The 19,857-nt window shown below is 42.7% G+C and overlaps 2 protein-coding genes across 10 annotated transcripts in view; one reads left to right on the top strand and one right to left on the bottom strand.

Moving 5' to 3' along the window:
* Positions 1-3,137: 3,137 nt before the first annotated feature.
* On the bottom strand, positions 3,138-6,991 carry LOC146507160 (neurofilament light polypeptide-like). Its single transcript, XM_085180244.1, has 4 exons — positions 5,357-6,991; positions 5,083-5,207; positions 4,560-4,963; positions 3,138-4,452 (listed from the first exon to the last, which is right to left on the bottom strand). The coding sequence occupies exons 1-4, from the start codon at positions 6,491-6,493 to the stop codon at positions 4,259-4,261; spliced, it is 1,860 nt and encodes a 619-aa protein (XP_085036370.1). The 5' UTR covers positions 6,494-6,991; the 3' UTR covers positions 3,138-4,258.
* Positions 6,992-8,675: 1,684 nt separating this feature from the next.
* cabin1 (calcineurin binding protein 1) overlaps positions 8,676-19,857 on the top strand; it is a 38,950-nt gene continuing 27,768 nt past the window's right edge. For 5 of the 9 annotated variants that reach the window (XM_085180236.1, XM_085180235.1, XM_085180234.1 and 2 more), the window contains exons 1-23: positions 8,676-9,329; positions 9,442-9,534; positions 9,654-9,767; positions 12,034-12,168; positions 12,263-12,443; positions 12,540-12,669; positions 12,770-12,919; positions 13,721-14,028; positions 14,132-14,309; positions 14,406-14,539; positions 14,631-14,848; positions 14,996-15,068; positions 15,339-15,526; positions 15,614-15,751; positions 16,009-16,197; positions 16,281-16,523; positions 16,635-16,788; positions 16,889-17,004; positions 17,165-17,326; positions 18,211-18,417; positions 18,568-18,713; positions 18,909-19,170; positions 19,410-19,580. In XM_085180236.1, coding sequence (XP_085036362.1) covers positions 9,327-9,329; positions 9,442-9,534; positions 9,654-9,767; positions 12,034-12,168; positions 12,263-12,443; positions 12,540-12,669; positions 12,770-12,919; positions 13,721-14,028; positions 14,132-14,309; positions 14,406-14,539; positions 14,631-14,848; positions 14,996-15,068; positions 15,339-15,526; positions 15,614-15,751; positions 16,009-16,197; positions 16,281-16,523; positions 16,635-16,788; positions 16,889-17,004; positions 17,165-17,326; positions 18,211-18,417; positions 18,568-18,713; positions 18,909-19,170; positions 19,410-19,580 — 3,693 coding nt within the window. In that variant the 5' untranslated portion in view covers positions 8,676-9,326. The remainder of the gene's footprint in view (positions 9,330-9,441; positions 9,535-9,653; positions 9,768-12,033; positions 12,169-12,262; positions 12,444-12,539; positions 12,670-12,769; positions 12,920-13,720; positions 14,029-14,131; positions 14,310-14,405; positions 14,540-14,630; positions 14,849-14,995; positions 15,069-15,338; positions 15,527-15,613; positions 15,752-16,008; positions 16,198-16,280; positions 16,524-16,634; positions 16,789-16,888; positions 17,005-17,164; positions 17,327-18,210; positions 18,418-18,567; positions 18,714-18,908; positions 19,171-19,409; positions 19,581-19,857) is intronic. The other 4 variants (XR_014877202.1, XR_014877203.1, XM_085180237.1 and 1 more) reach the window with 1 other exon arrangement.

The raw sequence follows: 19,857 nt of genomic DNA, 5'->3' as shown, positions 1-19,857 counted from the left end.
TAAGCTCTCAATCCAGCATCCACCTTGCTATTTTCTGCTGCATTTGATGAGTTTTTTTCTGCAGGGAAAAGCTTGAACGCATATGCCCGTGTGTGTGCATTTTGTTTTGGGTTTTTTTGCGGCATGCACAAAGATGAAGCACAATGGGCATCCATATGTATGAAGTGTTATAAAGCTTGACCTGAGTTGACTTTTCCTCAGCGTCGGGAATTACTAAACTCAGTGAATTCTGATTTTCTAGTATAATGTGAGGAAAGCACGGAGGCCTCAGAGACTTCTAAGTGGAAGGGATCTGAGCACAGAGTCACACTGCCCCCTCTGAGGGAGGGCGGTTCAGTTCCTGAAACACAAGTCAACAAAAAAGGCCTAATGGATTTATAGGTCCACAGCCAGAACCACAAGATGCCAAAGGCAAATTGGGGTTGGGCATCCATCTGCAGCCCAACCCCAATTGGGGTTGGGCTGCAGATACAGGTAATTGCTCAGTCCAGCAGCTCTTTGAGGATAGGTCAATGCCCTGCCAGTGCATAACAACTCTACATCCTGGGGCACAGGCTCCTGTTGACTTTTTTGTTGTTCTCATGTCCAAAATTTCTCTGTTGTTTCTTTTTCTGAGTCATTTGTAGTTTTGGGAAAAAAAGCTTCTGTTTCTCATGTTTGCTGCATGCTTTTGAAGCCTGCTGACGTGTCACCACATTTCCTGTGCAAAGATCCTAATTAGATAAACAGTGTTATTTCCACAGGACGATAAATGTAGCCCTCACATGACTTAAGGAAATATACAGTGTCAATATATGTGATCACACCCTCCACTTTCTCAGGTATAGTCTAAGCAAGCTTCAGCACATTTGTATCCACATGCCTAACATCTAATTTTCAGGTTGTGATGCAAGAGAAGGGATGCACCCTGAGGCTCTCCCATTTGTCTCCATCTGACTCACTGAAGCATTCTTTGTAGCACAGAAAGTGGGTGCATGAGGCCATCTGAAAATTGAAGCTAAGCTGTATGTACACATGAGAATCTATTTATAGCACTGGAGTTTGCAACCTCTTTAAATGAAATGGTCTCTGCCTGCTGCCTTCCAGGCCAGCGTGAGGGCTCTTTTGACACAGGCTTTTTAATTAGACGATTCTCTCAGATCAGCAGAGGGAGCTGCAACTCTTATCCAGATTTCCGTGTGTAACATCCATCCAAAAAAAAGAGAAAAAGACAGACTGCAGTGCCACCACAATCACTGTCTGGACCGGAGCCTGGGAGCACATGCCCGCCCACCCACAATTTAAAACCCATAATCTGGACGACAAGTGCTGCTTTCAAGGTGAAAACACCATCTTTCCAAAGACATGGAAAGCATTCATTCCTGCAGTGTTTTTTTTTTTTTAAAGAGTTTATGCTCATGTTTTCTTATGCATGTACACCAGAGTGTATCAAAGTGCAGCTTTTTGTTTAAAAAAACAACTTAATTAATATTCCATAAAAGACCACAAAAGATTAGTAATGCTGGGATTCTGCTTTGTAGATTAGTGCTGTGCCAGACTGCAAATTTTGGTCGTATCAGTCACCCTAGTATCGAGGTGATACCAATATCGGCATTGATATTGAAACTATCAATACTTTCATGATATTTGTAACAATCTACAAACCACTATTACTCCTGAGATTTTTACCCTTTGGAAATTATAATGATAGTGATCATAACAGAAGGTTATGATCATCAATTTTTAATGTTGACTATGTCAAATGAGCCAGGGTGTTTACACGGGAGTGGATGTATATCTATTGGCTAGTAATTTCTTTCTAAATCTGACACAAAGTTGAATCAGTTAATTTCATCTACGTCATAAAACAAGAGTTTACACTTACTGTACAATCCTGACACTTTTTTTTTTACCTAGCCTGTTTTACAGGAAGCTTGGTTTTTGTCAATATCTCCAGCTCTTTGTTTTTTTTCTCTCTCTCTCTCTCTCTCTCTTTTTCATCAAAGGGATGTAACTCTTGGAGGTCTCCGGTGGGCCCGGTGATAGGCCTCCCTGCCTCTAACATAGTGTTATGCCCAGAAGAGGAAGAGAGTCATAAGATTTATACACCAGTCCGTTCACAGCCCAAATGTGACAGATGAAACACGAGCTGAAAGTCAGTATCTGAGAGATGAAATGTGATAAAAATAATACAGCCTTGCTTTGATATGCTGCATTTACAGGGGATCTGTGCCCCACTGTGCCCTGAGCTGCTTCACACAAGCTGTAGGCACACACATGCACAAAACCTTGCGAGGCTCCCTAGCTGTATGGAAGGCAAGTGGGAGAATAGCTATACATCCTACTGGTGGTTTACTATTTCTGCTCCGAGGAGCCTTATACCCTTTTCAGCATTCTATCTGCAGCGTGGTTTGTGTGTTATAATCCACCCAGTGGTGTGTAATTAGTGGTCTTTTAATCCAGTAAAAAAAACACATTTGCTGTATTGCTCTGTCTGAGTGGTGAAAGGTGTGTGTAACACAAAGCCAAATTCACTCTAAAGTGGAATTTCTAATAATTAAACGGAGTGCTCCTCTGGACCGACTCTACTGTGGCAACCAAGAGCAACATAACGTGGAGGATGGGGGTGTGTGTAGCTCCGAGTGAGGTAAAGTGAGGACATGGGGGATGGTGAGAGAGTGGCAAAAGATACTGCACAGTGTTTAGGGCATTGCCTTTATACATGCGACACTGAGTAGGAAATCTGCTGAATGAATTAAAAGGGCCATTATGTGCTTAAAATTATATGATGCAGCACTTCTAACCACTTGTGTGTCCCATTTAGACACGAAGAAGAAGGAAGAAAGTATGCATCTGTGTGTATGCTCATCTGTGTGTGTGTGTGTGTGTGTGTGTGTGTTTGGGGTTTACTTAAGTGATAAGAGCTGCATCTCTGCAAATGCCTAAAGGAAGCCCTGAAATCCTCCACCTATTTGCTGGATAAAGACAGTCTGTCCTCTGTCAAGGTTTTAGTGCAGCAAGCTATTCCAATGCCCCCACCCCCCGAGTCCACCCTCAATCTGTCTGTCTTTCTCCCTAATGGAATAATGAAATTGCTCTCTCTTTTTCCTCCACTCCTCGCTGTTCTGCATGAGCTGACACTTTGCCAGATTCTTTGGTGCAGCAGACTAGCTGAGTCATAAAGGTTTCAGGGCGCCCTGATTTATGGACAGTGATGTGGATGAGGGTGAGGCAGCAGGAAAAAAACACCGGTGTCAGCTCGCTGATCAAACAGAGACGGGACAGCGGACGACCTGCTGACTTAAAAAGCCTAAAACGCCAGCTTAACACAATTCGTTAACACCAGCCTTTGGTTTCACAAGTTACTGGAAATCTAAGGAGACTTTATTGGCTTTGTCATGTTGAAAAGCTAAAAGATTAATGCTAGCCCGATACACTGAAAATTTATTGTGTCGTGTGTTGTTTTTCATGCATTTTAATTGTGGACTGGTGTGTGTTTTTTTCTTTTTTTCGCTGAATAAGACCTAAGATGATCCAGACTTGCTGACCGTGCTGGTTTGCTGCAGCCCTCCTCCTCTCAGTCAGTTGTGAGCTGATTTATTGTGGTGAACAGAAGCAGGGCCCTCTGGCTGCCATTTCTGTACTTTTCCATTAACCTCCATTAACATTCTAGTGCAACAGTAGCATTTTGCTTTAAGACTCTGAATGAAAGAAAAAGAAGCTCAGGGGCTAATTAGGAAGGAAAAATTTCCATCCTGACATGTGCAAGTGAGTTGCAGGACTTGGACGCTGAATATGATTTTCTTTTTATGCGTTTTATTTATGCTAAATGTGACTCGATTTAACACACCATTGCGAATTGTTTTTGTATGGAAAAATTAAAATCCAGGAGATAGTTTCTGGTTAAGAAGGCTTCAAGGCTTTATTGGAGTTCAATGCAGCACACGATGCACTTGAAGGCTATTGCACATACAAGGCAGTTACATAAGCATATTTTGGTTAAGGTAAAGCACCAGCAAACATTTCTCCACCAAGCAGAATTCCTACTCCTGACACATCCTGTCTTTGTAAAAAAAATTTAAATCTTTTGCAGAGTGTACCTGTGCATACATGCTTTCAGGTACAAGCTTTCACTCGTGTCGACCACACAGAGGTGAAGGTCACCAGCACAGATATTTTTATTTGGTTTGAATGAGACATCAGAGCAAATAGGAGCACCAGAGGATTTGGAACATCCTTTTAGCTACAGGCTAGCACTTTGTTTTTAAAATGAGTAAAGTTAGACTTTTTTATCTGTTGTTTTCCTATTTTTCTCTTCAGCCTCTGCCTCCTCTTCTTTTACAGTTTCTTCCTCCTTCTCACCCTCTTCATCGCCCTGTGTTTCTTTCTGTTCGGCATCTTCCTCGTCTTCAGGCTGGCCGTCCTCTCCTCCTTCCTCCTCATCTTCTTTTTCTCCATCCTCTGCCTCAGCCTCTTCGCGATGAAAATGGGGTGAAGAAAGATAAAAGATCACATTAGTTTCCAACTACATACACACAGGGACACGCACAGGGGCATACATGGAAATTTACCACACTAACCTTCTGCATCTGCCTCTTCCTCCTTCTCTCCCTCTTCTTCTTCTCCTTCCTTCTCTGCTGTCTCCTCCTCCTCTTCTTCCCCCCCTTCCTGCTGCTCTGCCTCTTCTTCCTCCTTTTCTTCTTCTTCAGCTTTCTGTTCCTCTTCCACCTGCTCTTCTTCCTCCTCTTCGGGAGGGCTAGCCTCTGCCTGCTGTGCTTGGCTTGCAGATATTGTCTCCTCTGTGGGCAGCGATGTAGTATACAGGCGGGAGCTCAGCAGGTATGGAGCTGCAGAGCTCAGCTGAGAATGCATGGAGATCTGCGTTCTTCCATAGGACGGAGCAGAAAACATGGCTTGGGAGTACCCAGTGACAGAAATCGGTCCTGCCACATTCAAACGATTCTCTTCTCCCTCAAGAAGCTTCCTGATAGGATAAAGCACACATTACAAGAAGATGAGATGCCTAATTACCCATTTTATTGTGTATTCCACAATTACCATCCAGTATATAAGACAGTGGGACACTATGTATAAGACACTTACCTGTATGCAGCAATTTCGATATCCAGTGCCATCTTCACATTCAGAAGGTCCTGGTAATCTTTCAAGTAGCGAGCCATGTCATTTTTGTTTGCCCTCAGCTCTTCTTCCAGTTCACATATTGTATCCTGTACAAAGAGAAATGTTATATGTACATAAGTTAAATATCTGCTCTGTGACTCCTCTGAGTAACAGAAAATAACAAAGGATCACTTCTTTTTTTTTATCACAGGAAAGAGACAGAGGTCACTGCACTTCCTCTGTTTCTGTGCCTCACCTGCAGTGCAGCAATCTCACCACTCTGTTTCTCCTCCACTTCCTGTAGTTGGTTTTCCAGAGCTTGGTTCATCTCGCGGCAGGCATCAATCTCCAGCATTTTGGCTTTAAGCAACCGGCGGTACTCTCCAACTTCATCTTTGGCACTGCGTGCAGTCTCCGTGGTGCGAGTGGCGCCCACTGTCATGACATTCATCTTGTTGCAGAACCATTCTTCGGCTGACTGCAGGTTGCGCTGTGCCAGCTTCTCGTACTGCACTCGGATGTCACGGAGGGCAGCAGACAGGTCCGGTTTGGCAACCTCCATCTCCACTGACACCTCTGCACTGTACTGGATTTGGGCCTGCAGCTCCGCAATCTCACTCTCACAGAGACGCTTCAGGAAGGCCAGCTCCTCCAGCAGGGTCTCGACTCGTTTCTCAAGCTCGGCCTGGCCCAGTGTGGCTTCATCTGCTCCCTTCCTGGCATCCATGAGCCTGCCCTCGGCCTCCTCTCTGCCAAGCACTTCCTCCTCATACCGTTTCTGTAGGTTCGTCAGCACATCCTCCATCTGATCCCTGTGGTCCTGGGCTGCTTGCTTCTCATGGCGGGCCTCTTCCACAGCTACACGGAGCTGGCGGATCTCATGCTCATACAGGGCCCGAATGTTGGATGGCTCCGTCTGCCTTTGCCTAAGCAGCAGGAGCTCAGTCTCCAGCAACTTGTTCTGCTGCTCAAGTTCATGGACCCTCTCAATGAAGCTTGCAAAGCGGTCATTCAGGTCTTGCAGCTGAGCCTTCTCCTGGGTCCTTACTGCTTTGAACTCAGAGCTGACTTGGGCTGCTTGGTCAAGGCGTAGCTCAGGAGCAGGTGCAAGCACAGGAGCAGAAAGAATGGTGGAGTAGCTGGAAGTAGCTCGGGCGTATGCAGGATAACTTCTGCGTGAAGATGCATAGGAAGTTACTGGGGCAGAGTGGGTGGAGTAGGCAGACCTAGCTGCTCCCCCTCCACCAGTCCCATATCCTCCGCTGCGCACAACTCCCCTCTTCTTGTAAGCAGAAGAAAAGTAAGGGTCAAAGCCTGCGGAAGCCATGACTAGTGAGACGGGCTGCTCTGTGTCTGTGAATGTTGCCGGGCTGACTGCACAGTGAATCTGCATCACTCTGACTTTTATAGGGCCAGTAATGACTGTGACGTAAGCTTTTTTTTTCTTTCTTTTTTTTTTTTTGTTGCAGGCATGCTGACAGAAAGAATTGATAATAGTGCCAGCCAGCCGGTCTCAGCCAAGGAAGAGATGGGGTGGGTGAGGATGAGTGTAGGGATGGAGGAGGCGGGGGAGAAGCAACGAAAGAGCAACAAGGGACTGCAACAGACAGGGTCAGTGAGGACAAAGATGATATACTGTTACACCTAGAAGCTGCAGTTTTCTTGCAGTTCATCATCAGAAACCCTGACAAAGACCTCATCTTTCTATCACATATCTGTGCAAACTAGAAAAGAAAGGGAAAACCATCTTATAGCCACTGCTTTGCATAATTTTATACAATTTGTCAGCAGTGTCTGAAAAGGTATCAGTGAAATTTCTATTATGATCCAACTATCACAGTAAACGTTTGCTAAGGTAATCAGCTCAGCATCTTGGGGTGCTGAAAAAAGGGTGAAACCCCCCCCCCCACACACACACACACACACACACACACACTAGATCTTATCATGATTATAGATAAAAGTTTGCCCTCTAGTGGTTGACTGTTTCCCATGCATGTCACAATGTTGATCACAATGTTCAATTTTCCAGAACTTCATTTAGACCCTGATCCACGCCTTTAAAAAAAAAACGAGTCACTCGAATGGTTCTTAGTACGTGAGGAAAGTTTCCATGATGGAAACAGGGTTATAAATATTTAAGCACTAATCTATAACAAATGTTCACGTTTACACCTTGTTATCTCCTGATTTAGCCAATATGAACTGTATATTTGGTGAATAAATAAATATATGATAAATGAATTCAATAATACTCATGGGCTGTATGTGGTTGGTGTTACATTCAAAATGAAGCGATATTTTTCATAAAACAACATGTCTCAGTTTCAACATTTTATATGTTATACACACGTGCTGCTTATGCTGCAACACCCACGCTTTCCAGGAAACAGGGTTGCATTTTTATCTTGTAAATATGGGGAATTGGATTCTCAAGAACATATGCACGTCCATCCATGGGCAGACAGCTTTATAGTGCACAGGCCGAACTACAGAACCGGTCTAAAGACGTACTTGGAAAAAAGTAGATGGCTATGTATTTTACTACAAACTTTGTGTGTATTTCTGTTAGTTTTGCCGTTTACATACAGTTTTGGAGTGTCGCAAATCAAGAAAAAAATTAAATTAATAAATGTTGCCATTATTAATGCATAATTGATAAGTTAGTAATGGTTCAGAAGAAACACAACATTTTGTTTGGACATTTTTTGTCTGATTGTACACAGTTGTTTGAAGATTTAATAGCTTGGACTTTGATGAGAACAAGTAAACATACAAACAAACATGTATAAGGCTACTGATTTTTCTGCTCAAAGTATTTGTTGCAATAGGCTGTTCCCAAATCCCTCGGTGTTATCTTTACCAAATCTGTGCACTTGCTTACCTATCTAACTGTGGACCATGACACTAGTACACACTAACGAATGGACCTCTGCGCAGACTTGACATACTACTGTTAGCCTAGCTTCTGATTAAGTTATTTTAACTTTGGTCAAGAGGGGATAAGTATTCTCTGCATATTAAAAGTTCATATTCGTTTTTAGGAAGCTGGCACAGGTATTGTAACGAGCCACTCATGCACATCGTGCTGTTTAAATAGCCTGCTGCCCCAATGAGGCTTTAAGACCGCAGAGGGGCTTTTTAATGGGCTACTTGCTGAGAAAACCGGTCTATTCAATTAGTATGACTGATGATCAATGATAGTATAATTACCAGCAACAGGATAATTTATTCCCATTTTAATTAACCACTAAAATATACGCACGACACTATTATAAAGATATAATGTTATTTCGCGGAGCATCCACATTTGGAAAATAAAGATATAACCAATAACAAGTGCACATCCCTCTGACCGACCTGATTTTGCCCCAACCTTTAATTTGCAATTTTATTCTTTCTCTTTTCCTTGTCGGAACTCAGGATATCCGACACTTGTTACAGCGTACGGCGGTGTAGTAATACAGCGAACCCAGACGGTGTCACCCAATGTCATACTGTATCGTTGGTCTTAAGAGTACGCCCACTGGGTATTGACCAATCAGTGACCACATTACTGATTGGCGGGTGGCAAATGTCATCCAATGACGCAAACATTCTCAGAGTCTCATCCATGTTTGACAACAACAAAGGATGATGTATAGGTTAAGTTTCTAAATTGCTTCGTGCTTCGTAGCCGCGGAGTTTTCAGGGTTTGTTATGTTGCTCGAGTACCTGAAACTTTACAGGTGCAGTTTAATTGAGAATGAATGGTAAGTCGCTGAGCTCTGGAGGTGACGGTCGCCCGGCGGACCACAAGCTACAGTTAGCTCACACACGTCTCTGCTAATTTCGGCTAGCTGGAGAAACTGTGAGCTACGTTTAGCATCTACTCTTCAGAGTCCTGTATATTATTTGCTAAGAGCGAAATATCGTTTACAGAGAGCTAAGTTAACCAGGTTTGGTTTTGAATGGCGTGTCGGTAATGTGAGCTAGTCGGTCCCAAGTGGTCGTAATCTCCTCTTTAAAGAGCAATTACGTGGCGTGATAGAAACGCCGGCTCGCATTGCTTTTCTGTGTTGTAGGTTGTGTACGCCCAAAGCTCTCACATACACTCAAATGAATAGATAACAGTAAATGGAAAAGACACAGAGGACATACTAAATGGCTTTGCAGTGTATTTTTTGTTTTTCTTGCATTCAACGAAATCTGCGAACCGTGAAGGCAGAAGCTTTTCAAATATTAAAATGGTAAGACCTTGAATCACAGCGTCAGCTACATCCTCATTGTAACTGCGCACACTCCCTTGGCCAAGACAGATTACTGCATGGTAAAGCGTTTTTTCTCTGCCCTTTTACACAGATTCGCATAGCAGCACTAAATGCTGCTTCGGCAGCTGCAGACGAGTCTCAAGACCCCCTGAGAAACAGCAAGAGTCAGACAAAAGAGGCTCAAGTAGGCTAAATACTATATGCTGATGAATAAGCAATATTAGTTCTATCTGCTGATGCAGTCATTCATCTCTGTACATCCCATTAAGTCAGTTCTATTCCCCCGTTTGTTTCTGTCAATAGGAAGCAGAGGCATTCGCTTTATATCACAAAGCTTTGGATCTGCAGAAACATGATAAATTTGAGGAGTCCGCCAAGGCCTACCATGAGCTTCTCAAAACTCCACTGCTCAAAGAGGTAAACACACCAACACAAACTGTTGCACAGAACATCCCATCCATCCATCCATTCTCTTACACTTTTCAGGGTTGTGGGGGTGGGTGGGCTATCCCGGCTATCCCAGCTATCCCAGCTATCCCAGGGCGAGAGTCAAGGTAAACCCTGAACAGGTCAGCAATCTATCGCAGGGCTAACATATTGAGATGGACTCTGGCAGGAAGCCGGAGTACCCGGAGAGAACCCACAAAAACATGGGGAGAACATGCAAACGCAACATGGCTTTGCCCCAATCAGATGGTGGATTAGGACGTTGTAGCTGGAGGCTACAGTGCTAACAACTGTGGCGCTCCTTAAATTAAAGCTGTTCTAAAATTAGCGTATTACCTATAGAGGTAATTCATTTTTTTCTATAATTCCACCATCCAGTCAACAGTGCGCCGGTATTCTCATCACTGACAGCCATCTCACCCAAGATGTGTGTACGCACAGAGGTCCATCGCTTGGTCAGGGATGACCACAGGAGACATAAAGAATGAAGCAGACGCTGCCTCACTTGCTCCGATGGCTCTCTACGCTGTGATGTTTCTCTTTAAAGAGCTGGAGAAAATCAATTTATCAGCAGCGCAGACCTTGACAACAGCTTTTATAAAGGCAGAGAAGGAGACCCTGAACCTACCCAGGATGCTGTTATCAAAATGTTGGAAAAGAAAAACCTAAAAATGAACTATTAAGAGGCTATAATTTGCATGGCTGCAGATAATATGGAGGAGTTGATAATTGACAGGAAAGTGCCAGAATTCCAGGAGCTGAACGAAAGGGCTCAAGCTCTGAAACTCATCCTAAGCACTAGGGCTGGGCGATATATCGAGTTTTTTAAAAATATCGATATATTTTTATATGAGATATAAGATGTGACAGTATCTTTTATATCGATATAGTCTATGTTACGTTATAATTATAGTTGTGGAGCCACAAGTTTGCCTCTCTTTTGTCTTTACGCAACGGTACTCGGCCTCGCCTCTCCTTCACTGAACACAACTCCCCCTCCCTCCCCCATTGCTTCACCTGCAGGCAGCGACAAGATGGACACGGCAAATCTCCGTTAACGAGGTACTGCGCATCGCCCCGTGCGTGCTGTGGGGCTGGACGGCGTCAACGTGTTAACGAGCTAACCACGCTAACGAGCTAACCACGCTAACGAGCTAACCACGCTAACGAGCTAACCACGCTAACGCCATGTACGGCCTAAAATCCTTTCATTCTCTCAAAAATTGACAGCGCGCCTTATGTATGAATTCTGGTTGTGCTTGATGGCCGCGAACCGATTTTATGTGGTACACGGCGCTCAGCAATCTGTCAAAAAATGTTTTAGTACGACTTTGGTAAGTTACGGAGCTGCACCGGCTTGATGGATTGTCGGAGCATTACGGCTACCGAGGAGCCTCGCGGAGTGATACGTACTGTGCTTCAACGTAATATTACCTTATTGTGTGTGTATAAGGACAATAAATGGCACCTGTTAAGAGACATGGTTACAAAGAGGATTTCAAACTCCAGGCTGTCAGTCACACAGTAGAAGTTGGGAACAGAGCAGCTGTGAAATCTGTCTTTGTTATTATGCTCAGCGTCTTTTAGTTTACATTTTGACTGCACAATTGTGAGCTCTTTGTTATGCACAAAAACAACATAGTTTTCTTTTATTTATGGAGCATTATTATTTAATAAATGCTCATAATTTATTTTTGAGTAGTTTTTTTCATGCTTTTCGTGTCATGCTTTGACTAAGAACTCTCTTTTTGTTCTTACCTTGTGGCTTTAAAAAAAATATCGAGATATATATCTTATATCGCCATCCAGCTAAAAAATATCGAGATATGAATTTTGGGTCATATCGCCCAGCCCTACTAAGCACCCTACCCGATGAGCTCATCCTGCATCCCATGTTTGTGAATTGCAATGAGACCAGTGCAGTGCATTTAAAATTCAAACTGAAACACCACACGTAGCCAGCTTGGAGGCTCATTTGATCATGAGGACTAAAGTGGTGATCAGTGATATTTAAAGTTTCACACATTGTTGCAGATTTTCTTCCATTTGTGTTTCTCAGGACATACATTTTCATACTTTGTGTCATTATGAACATATCATGTTAACCATTTTCTGTATAGAATTCAGTTTCACTGCTTAAATAAAATTGGCCATGTTGACATTATGTACCTTGCTTGATCTTATCAAGACCCCACGGGTTTGGTGTTGAATCGAATGTATCCTCTTAATATTTCAGGCCATGCCCTCTGATGATCAGAGAGTGGGCCTCAAGCACCCCGGATTGATGCTGAAATATTCAACTTTTAAAAATCTGGCTAGTATGGCTGCATTACGGGATGACCTGGAGACCGCTATGGAGTTTTACTTAGAGGTAATGTGCCACTTTAACTTGATTAAGTTCAATGAACGAATGAATAACGCTGGCAGGTGTTCTTACTATATATTCTGCTCTGCTCTGTTCTCAGGCTGTCATGTTGGATTCCACTGATGTGAACATGTGGTACAAAATTGGTCACGTGGCTGTGCGACTGGTGCGCATTCCTCTGGCTCGTCATGCATTTGAGGAAGGATTGCACTGTAACCCTGACCACTGGCCCTGCCTGGACAACCTCATAACTATACTCTATACACTCAGTGACTACAGCTGTATGTAACATGTCATCATAAGCTTTTCATGGTCAGGTTAAGAGCTCATGTATGGGGGTGGGGGAAAGTAGCTAACATTTCTCTATGTATTTCCAGGCTGTTTGTACTTCATTTCCAAAGCCCTAGAGAAGGACCATTGTTACACCAAAGGTCTGGTGTTGAAGGAAAAAATATTTGAGGAACAACCTTGTCTGAAGAGGGATACGATGCAGATGTTCATGAAATGGTAAAGGCAACTTTCTTTTAAGTTCTTAATCTGTTTACGAGTTGCACCATACTTTTCCATGACTGACAAACTTGTCTCTGTCTTATTTTACTTTTCTCAGTGATATTTCTATTCACTATGTGGAAGTAGAAGAAGAGGAACGCAAAGCCATTATGGAAGAGGCACTAGAGATAAGGAGGCGCAGGCAGGCTCTCTCTCTTTCTGAACCAAAACCCGACCTTGTACTCATTCAACCCATCCACAGCTTCTCGTGAGTGCTCTGCTGTTGTTGCTATCTGTGTCATTTCATCACACAGTCAGCATTTAACCATAGATTATTTGTTTTAATGAGGACAGATTATTGTTAATTATTACAATGCTATGGTTTACATCAGTAGAAAATGCAGAATCTGTTAGATTTGTATTGTTTATTGTCATTTATGCTTAGAAATATTTACTCATATATGCTTAGAAGTATATAATCATTTGTAGATTGAAAGAATGTCTCATCCTAGGAGGTCTGTAACAACTTTGTGTAGCATGAAGAGGGGGGTGTGTTCACTCCTCTACAGAGTGTTCTGGCATAGATCACACACCTCCTAGGAGAGGTCGTATCTTCTTTTGCTGATATATGGTATAGCAAACACGTATATCTGCTTGAGTGTAAGAGCCTTTTGTTTAGATGGACCGCTAGACTCCTGGCACAAGCTTTGGGGAGTCTTCACAGGGTTACATCTTGACCACACACACACACACATACTTACACAACGCACAGGCAAGGTACTCTTTGTGTGTATGTAGACGTCTTATGTTAATGAACCTATATATATTCATGTGAGCTCAATAAAAGAACAATGTTATGGGGGAGCGGACGAGAGCGACTGGGGTCAAGCAAAGGAACGGCGATTGTCGTGGTTCTCTCCCTCATGCATGAGTAACACAAAGAATTTTGCCTACTTGTGTCTTGCTTTTGCTGTGTAGTAAATTGTCCTTAACGTTCCAGCGAATAGGTTTATGCTACAAACCTATCATTGGACCAAATTTTTTGCTATATCTTCTGTATTTATTGCAGATGGAAACATCTGGGTGAAAGTCTCCTTGCAATGTACAGACATCAGACCACGTGTGAGCCACCACACCCAAGTCTTGGCCGCAGAATTGACTTGTCAGAGTACCGTGACCCAAACGTCCTCCAGAACATCCCCCAGCCAAGCAGCCCTGTCAGTATGGGCCAGACCACAGTGCTAAGCAGCAGCCCCAGTTCATCCCTGCCTCCAGTGGTCTTCACTGAGCCAGCAGTGATGGCTCAATCTGGCACTCAACCTCAAATTGCCACCAGTCAGTCCACTGTAGAGGTCAACACCTTTGTTCCACCTGTTGGTCAGTGCTGTTTGTCTTGCCTCTCAATGTGATTATTTGTATCAATTAAAAGTATTATTGTTGTTGTTATTGTAGCCATTTAAATGTTCTCAAATCTTCACAGCTACAGCAATGGAAGTGTCGCTCACAGATAAGGTGAAGAAAGCGCCGAAACGGAAACGCGTGGTAGAAGATAGCGGGGAAACGGCAAAGCGGCGCTCTGCACGTGTTCGAAACACTAAATGCAAGAAGGAGGAGAAGATTGATTTTCAGGAACTGCTTTTTAAATACCTACCTTCTAGGTAGCCGCTTTTTACTGAACCTTATGTAGAATGCGCAAATCTTACAGGTCAATTATAGTTTTGTTGATGTAAAAGTATTTTTCTGGTTTTTCTTAGGCTAAAGAAATTTGATCCTGATAATGACGATGAGAGCCTTAGTAATCTCGAGACACAGTGTGATGGCAAGGATGACATACAGCCTCTGCATGGGAGTTGCTTACCTGTGGACTCAGTTGAATACATGAAGTCTGGTATGTAGTGCATCCTAAATGTGTATTCACAATATCATATCTCATTTTGGTGTTTCCATCATATTAACACACTGTTCACGCCTTCCTCCAGAACAACAAGATGTCCACAACTTCCTGCTTGACAATATGGCCAATGGTGGTATACTGGACCTGATGATGCGCTATCTGAAAGCAGTGGGTCAGAAATTCATGGAGGAGTGGCCCCGGGGCTTGACTGCTGTGGTCCTGGAGGTCTATCAGACCTGGAGGAAGCACAGTAACGGTCTTCCTAATCCTCTCCTTCGGGACTGCAGCAACCAGCATATCCGGGTAAATGAAAGTTGGTTAATTTTATGGTTGCTTGAATGTCTTTTATCATACTGGGATGTTTATGGCTTAACATTAATTGAATTTAAGCCCTTTAAGGCTTTTCTCTAAGGATCTAGTTTTGTTTTTTGTTTTTTTTAACATATGCAGGGGATGTTGACAATGAGCTTGGCCTGTATGGAACTGCAGTTGGAGCAATGGTTACACAGCAAAGGGAAGGCTGGTAAGTCTGAGTGAGCTTCATAATTTTTCTCATATCCTAGTAGATTTTGAAAAGATCAATTTGGACAAATAACACTACTGAGCAAAGCATTCAAGAGCCTGAATGTGAGAAATGTGTTGCCATTTATCTAGCATTTTAAATTTGGCTAAATGATCTAAAAGGTATTGGAGTCACTGTTGAAGTTGAACATGATGATATGTAGTATTTGTTTTACAATGGAAATTCATTGTTTATTTTTGGCTTGCATTCATATTTTAATTCCTTATCCAGTTACTCCTAGAAGAAGCAGTAGTGGCTCTGGAAACAATACCACTGACTCAGAATTTCCTGGACAGCACTTCCAGGGTGATTTATTACTTCTCGCTCTTGGTGCATCTCAAAGAGATCTGTTTGAGGATGACTGGCTGGATGTCATGGTGCGAGTATACTGGCTAAAGGCACGATTCCTGGCCCTGCAGGTAAAGTTTATATGTCTATTTATATTTTACTTGATTATTATTGAATTATTTTTTCACTCAGTAACAGTGCATTTCTTGTTTTGACAGGGGGACATGGAATTGGCTCTGGAGAGCTATGATGTCTGTGTAGGCCTTTTGCAGAGCAAATCAAAGAGCCCAGATGGGAAACAGTATACAATCAACCTGCCTAACCTTCGTGTAGATGCAGCAATCTCTGTAGAGGAGGTTTGTTTGCTGGCCAGTATATATATTTTCTCTTTTATTAATATATTCCCCATTTCTCTCTTATGTGGTTTATCAGAATCAAAATACTTAATTATGTAATATATAAATGTATGTATATATGGCGTATGTAAAAGAGAGAGGGGAATTTTTAAGCATTCATTTCTTTCATAGCAATTTAAGCTTGAAAATATCGAAGTGCTTATTTTATAGATGTTTTGACGGTGTTTTTGGTGCGTTTTCTCTATTCCCATACACAGATTGACAAAAGGCTAAAGTGTCTGGAGCGCTGTCAATCTTTGGAAGAGATCCAGCGCCTCTTTGAGTCATCGGACTTCGACTCAGTGGTGCGTCTGCTGCAGCCCACCCTTAATTATGGGAGCAGGAGCAAACCTCTGGAGTTTGTGAGCTCAACACCTGAGCGTCCCGCACAGTTGACGTTACTGCAGGTTAGACAAACTACAGTGATATCAGTGGAATCGCTAAACAATTTGAAATGCATAACTGCGTTATTTCTAATCCTGTGTCCTAGAACTCACTATTGAAGCTCCAGGACTACCAGCAGTGTTTGGAGTGCAGCGAGCTGGCCTTGAATGAAGCCCTCCAGCAGCTCAACTCTGCTCCAAGCAGCTCTCCACCTAGCAAGGAGGAGTGGGTTAGCACCATTGTGAAGTTGCTAGATGGCATCGAGGTCTGCTTCAATAAAGAGGCGGAGCTTCTGAGCAATGTCCCCCACTTCTCTAGTATGGCTCGACTGGCAAACAACCTAATCCAGGTTCAAAGAGAGTTTCTGTTCGCTTTAATGCTTTAATTCACGCAACATTAAGATACCGATACACTTACTTTTTAGATTGCTAATTTATTGTGCTGTCGGTCTGCGTTTCAGCTGATTGATCTTAGCATGACCATTTCTGATGATCCCAAGGAGCCATTTTTCTTCTCAGTCCTGCCTTGGATTATCCTGTATCGCATTATCAAGCACGAAGAGGCTGCCTTTGACTGTATGCTTCGACAGCATATGTCTGTAGGGGATGATGAAGGTTTGTTGACATCTTGCTTTTATGCTTTTTAGTTTTCAGTGTACTGTATATGCCATGTCAGTTGTTACACTGAGTGACACTGTCAAGTCTTCATTTTTAGATGACTCAGACACCCCCATGCTGCCCTCCTCCCTGATGCTTCTAAACACGGCCCACGAGTATCTTGGCCGTCGGTCCTTGTGCTGCAGCTCAGACGGAGCCCTTCTCAAATTTTTTGTAAGTTTGTTTGCTCTCTGCAAATGCTACATCCACACCAAAAAACCCAAAACAAAGTAATGTACAGCCTGACATGTAGGCTGTACATTACTTTGTTTTTTTGTTCTTTTTTCCAGAAAGATATGAAAATGTTTTTAAATATTTGTTTTTGTTGGTTTAGGTGCGAGTTTTGGAAAAAGAGTTTGCAGCCTCTACTAGCAGTGACTCTCACCCCTACAAGGAGGAGTTGGAAATGGCCCTGGAACAGTGCTTTTTCTGTTTATATGCCTACCCCAGTAAGAAGAGCAAGGCCCGCTACCTTGAAGATCATTCATCTCCACAGGTTATAGATGCTTAAAACACTCTGCTTGATTTAACGTGTTATAGTTTGGTGTTTGATCTACAAGCGGCTCTGCCAAGCAGAAGTTAATTAATTTAATGACATAGTCCAAAAGTCAATACCTGAAGAACAGGCAGAATTGCTGAGAGGTAACTTAAGGTCGGACTATTTTGTGTGATTTCCCAGTGGTACTGACAAACCTGCATAAATAGTGAGTTGTTTAGCTGAGGGCTGATGACTCAGACAGGTCCTCACGACACACAGAAAAAGTCTGTTATATCCATTAATGTTGTTTTGCTGGTGAGGAATACACTTCTGATGTCACTGAAATAAATTGCACCGGTGAAATAGCGTTAATGGCACTGATTCAGTGTGTGAGGAAAAATGCAACCACATTTAGATTAACGACTTACCAGCAGAATTGTGGTTTGTGGGCTTTTAGACTTTTACCGAAATTTAGTGAAATCGTCTTTGAGTAACTCACAAGATAATGAAATATTTAGTATATAACAGCATGCTTCCTTTATTGCTTTGTCACTATAGGAGATGCTTGACAGAGTTCTCTGTAAATAGTTACATTTGATTGAAGATAAAGAGTCAATGGGAGCGAAAAAGGTAAACTCGTGTTATATTATAAGAGATAAAGTGGCTCAGCAGGAGGTTTGTGTGTAAAGTACCCAATCTCTTGTATTTTTGTAGTACTTGCGTTTAGCCACCAGGTGGGGGTCATTCCCACAGTTGTATGTCATTGCTTTTCAGTGGCTGGAGTCCTAACTGTACACTGTAACTAATGAAAGAATAGTCTTATTGGGACCTTTTAGCAGTAATTGCCGTAGCCATGTATGTTACACAGGTATTAATTTCCCGTGGTATTACTCTGCTTTAAGGTTGAGCTTCTGTGGAGCGATGCCCTCTTCATGTTTCAGTATTTCAAACCAAAGTCGCTGCCTGAGTTTGACAGCTATAAGACGAGTACAGTGTCTGCAGAATTGGCCAATTTGCTGAGGAGGTTTGCAAGCATCGCCCCCCCAAGTGACACTCCGGTCCTCACAATGGATGAAGTGGCAGCCTACATTGAGGACATGACAGAAAAGGTCAGTTTGCAGGGCCATGGTGAAGAAGTGAGAAGCACCAGTGACTCGGATGTTATAAACAGGGTCTTCCTTGCTATAATATCTTTTTTAAAAGCCTTGATGTCAATAACAGTCTCGTCTAATTAAGATTTTTTTGTTTCTCTCTTTAAGGCTCCATGCCTTCCCGAGGGCAGTGCTCCTGCACCTCCGATCATCAATGAGATCTACTACCTTGTGGCGGACTATCATTTTAAGAACAAGGAGCAATCCAAAGCCATCAAGTTCTATATGCATGACATATGTGTTTGTCCTAACAGGTAGCTCATTGCACACAGTCATCCCTTTTTTGTTCTTAATGTTTTAAAGTTAAGGTTTATTGTAATTTTTGTTTGAAAAAAGCACAAAATTGGATGTGCAGAGGAATTGTTTGTATTTGTTTTTTATAAAATGTAACATAGTGTACTTTTAAATGCAGTGAGAATACTGAAGTGTTTTTCCTCGTCTTGCTTTAGGTTTGACTCCTGGGCAGGTATGGCTTTAGCGAGGGCCAGCCGTATCCAAGACAAGCTCAACTCCAATGAGCTGAAAAGCGACGTTCCCATATGGAAGCACTCCCAAGCAGTGCTTAACTGCTTTAAGAGGGCCCTGGAGATCGACAGCTCCAATCTGTCATTGTGGATAGAGTATGCTACCATGTCATATGCGCTGCATTCGTTTGCTTCACGGCAGCTCAAACAGTGGCGCAGTGAGCTTCCCCCTGAGGTGGTTAAACAGGTGAGGCATGCTCTGACATATAACTCACCTGTGTTTCCTATCCTTTTTGTTTTAAACGTTCACCTTTTTTTTTTTTTTTTTTTTTTTTTTTTTTAGACATTAACTCACCGATTGCATTAGGTCACTTCTTGCTCGTTCCATACTGGCAGTCTTTATAGAGTCAATTAATCTACCCCCTTGAGCTACAATGTTCATGATGTTTCCAACATGTGCATGTTTGTGTGTCTGTGGTGTTTCAGATGGAAGAAAGGAGAGACTCCATGTTGGAGACGGCCTTTCAGTGTTTTCAGGGCGCCTCCCGTTGTGAGGGTGACAGTGACGAAGAAGAGTGGCTGATTCACTACATGCTGGGAAAGATAGCAGAGAAACGTAGACAGCCTCCGGCGGGATATCTGCAGCTTTATAAAAAGGTGAAGTGGTTTGGTGACAAGAAGCTAGACCAGTGGTTCTCCCATTTTGTAAAAAAAATGTAAAATACAAATTGCTAACGTTCAATATGATTCATCAATGTTCCATCAGAAAATCTTACCATCATATTTTCCCCTGGTTTTGCCCCACCAGGGTTGCTTACCCCACAGTTTGAGTATCACAGGGCTAGACACATTGTTTAAATGATCCTACGTAGTGTGTGTGTCAGGAACTCTTTAAATAATTGATGTTTAATAATAAACATTGGTATTGAGGTGT

The sequence above is a fragment of the Neolamprologus multifasciatus genome, chromosome 12, assembly GCF_963576455.1.
Source record: "Neolamprologus multifasciatus chromosome 12, fNeoMul1.2, whole genome shotgun sequence".
NCBI lineage: Eukaryota > Metazoa > Chordata > Actinopteri > Cichliformes > Cichlidae > Neolamprologus > Neolamprologus multifasciatus.
This window is presented reverse-complemented; position numbering and strand designations above follow the sequence as displayed.

Excerpts from the sequence above, each read along its gene's own strand:
- LOC146507160 (XM_085180244.1), bottom strand. The coding sequence starts at position 6,493 with ATGCAGATTCACTGTGCAGTCAGCCCGGCAACATTCACAGACACAGAG. Across the intron at positions 5,208-5,356 it reads GTGAGATTGCTGCACTGCAG|GATACAATATGTGAACTGGA; the intron begins GTGAGGCACAGA and ends CTCTTTGTACAG. Across the intron at positions 4,453-4,559 it reads GGAAGAGGCAGATGCAGAAG|AGGCTGAGGCAGAGGATGGA; the intron begins GTTAGTGTGGTA and ends TTCATCGCGAAG.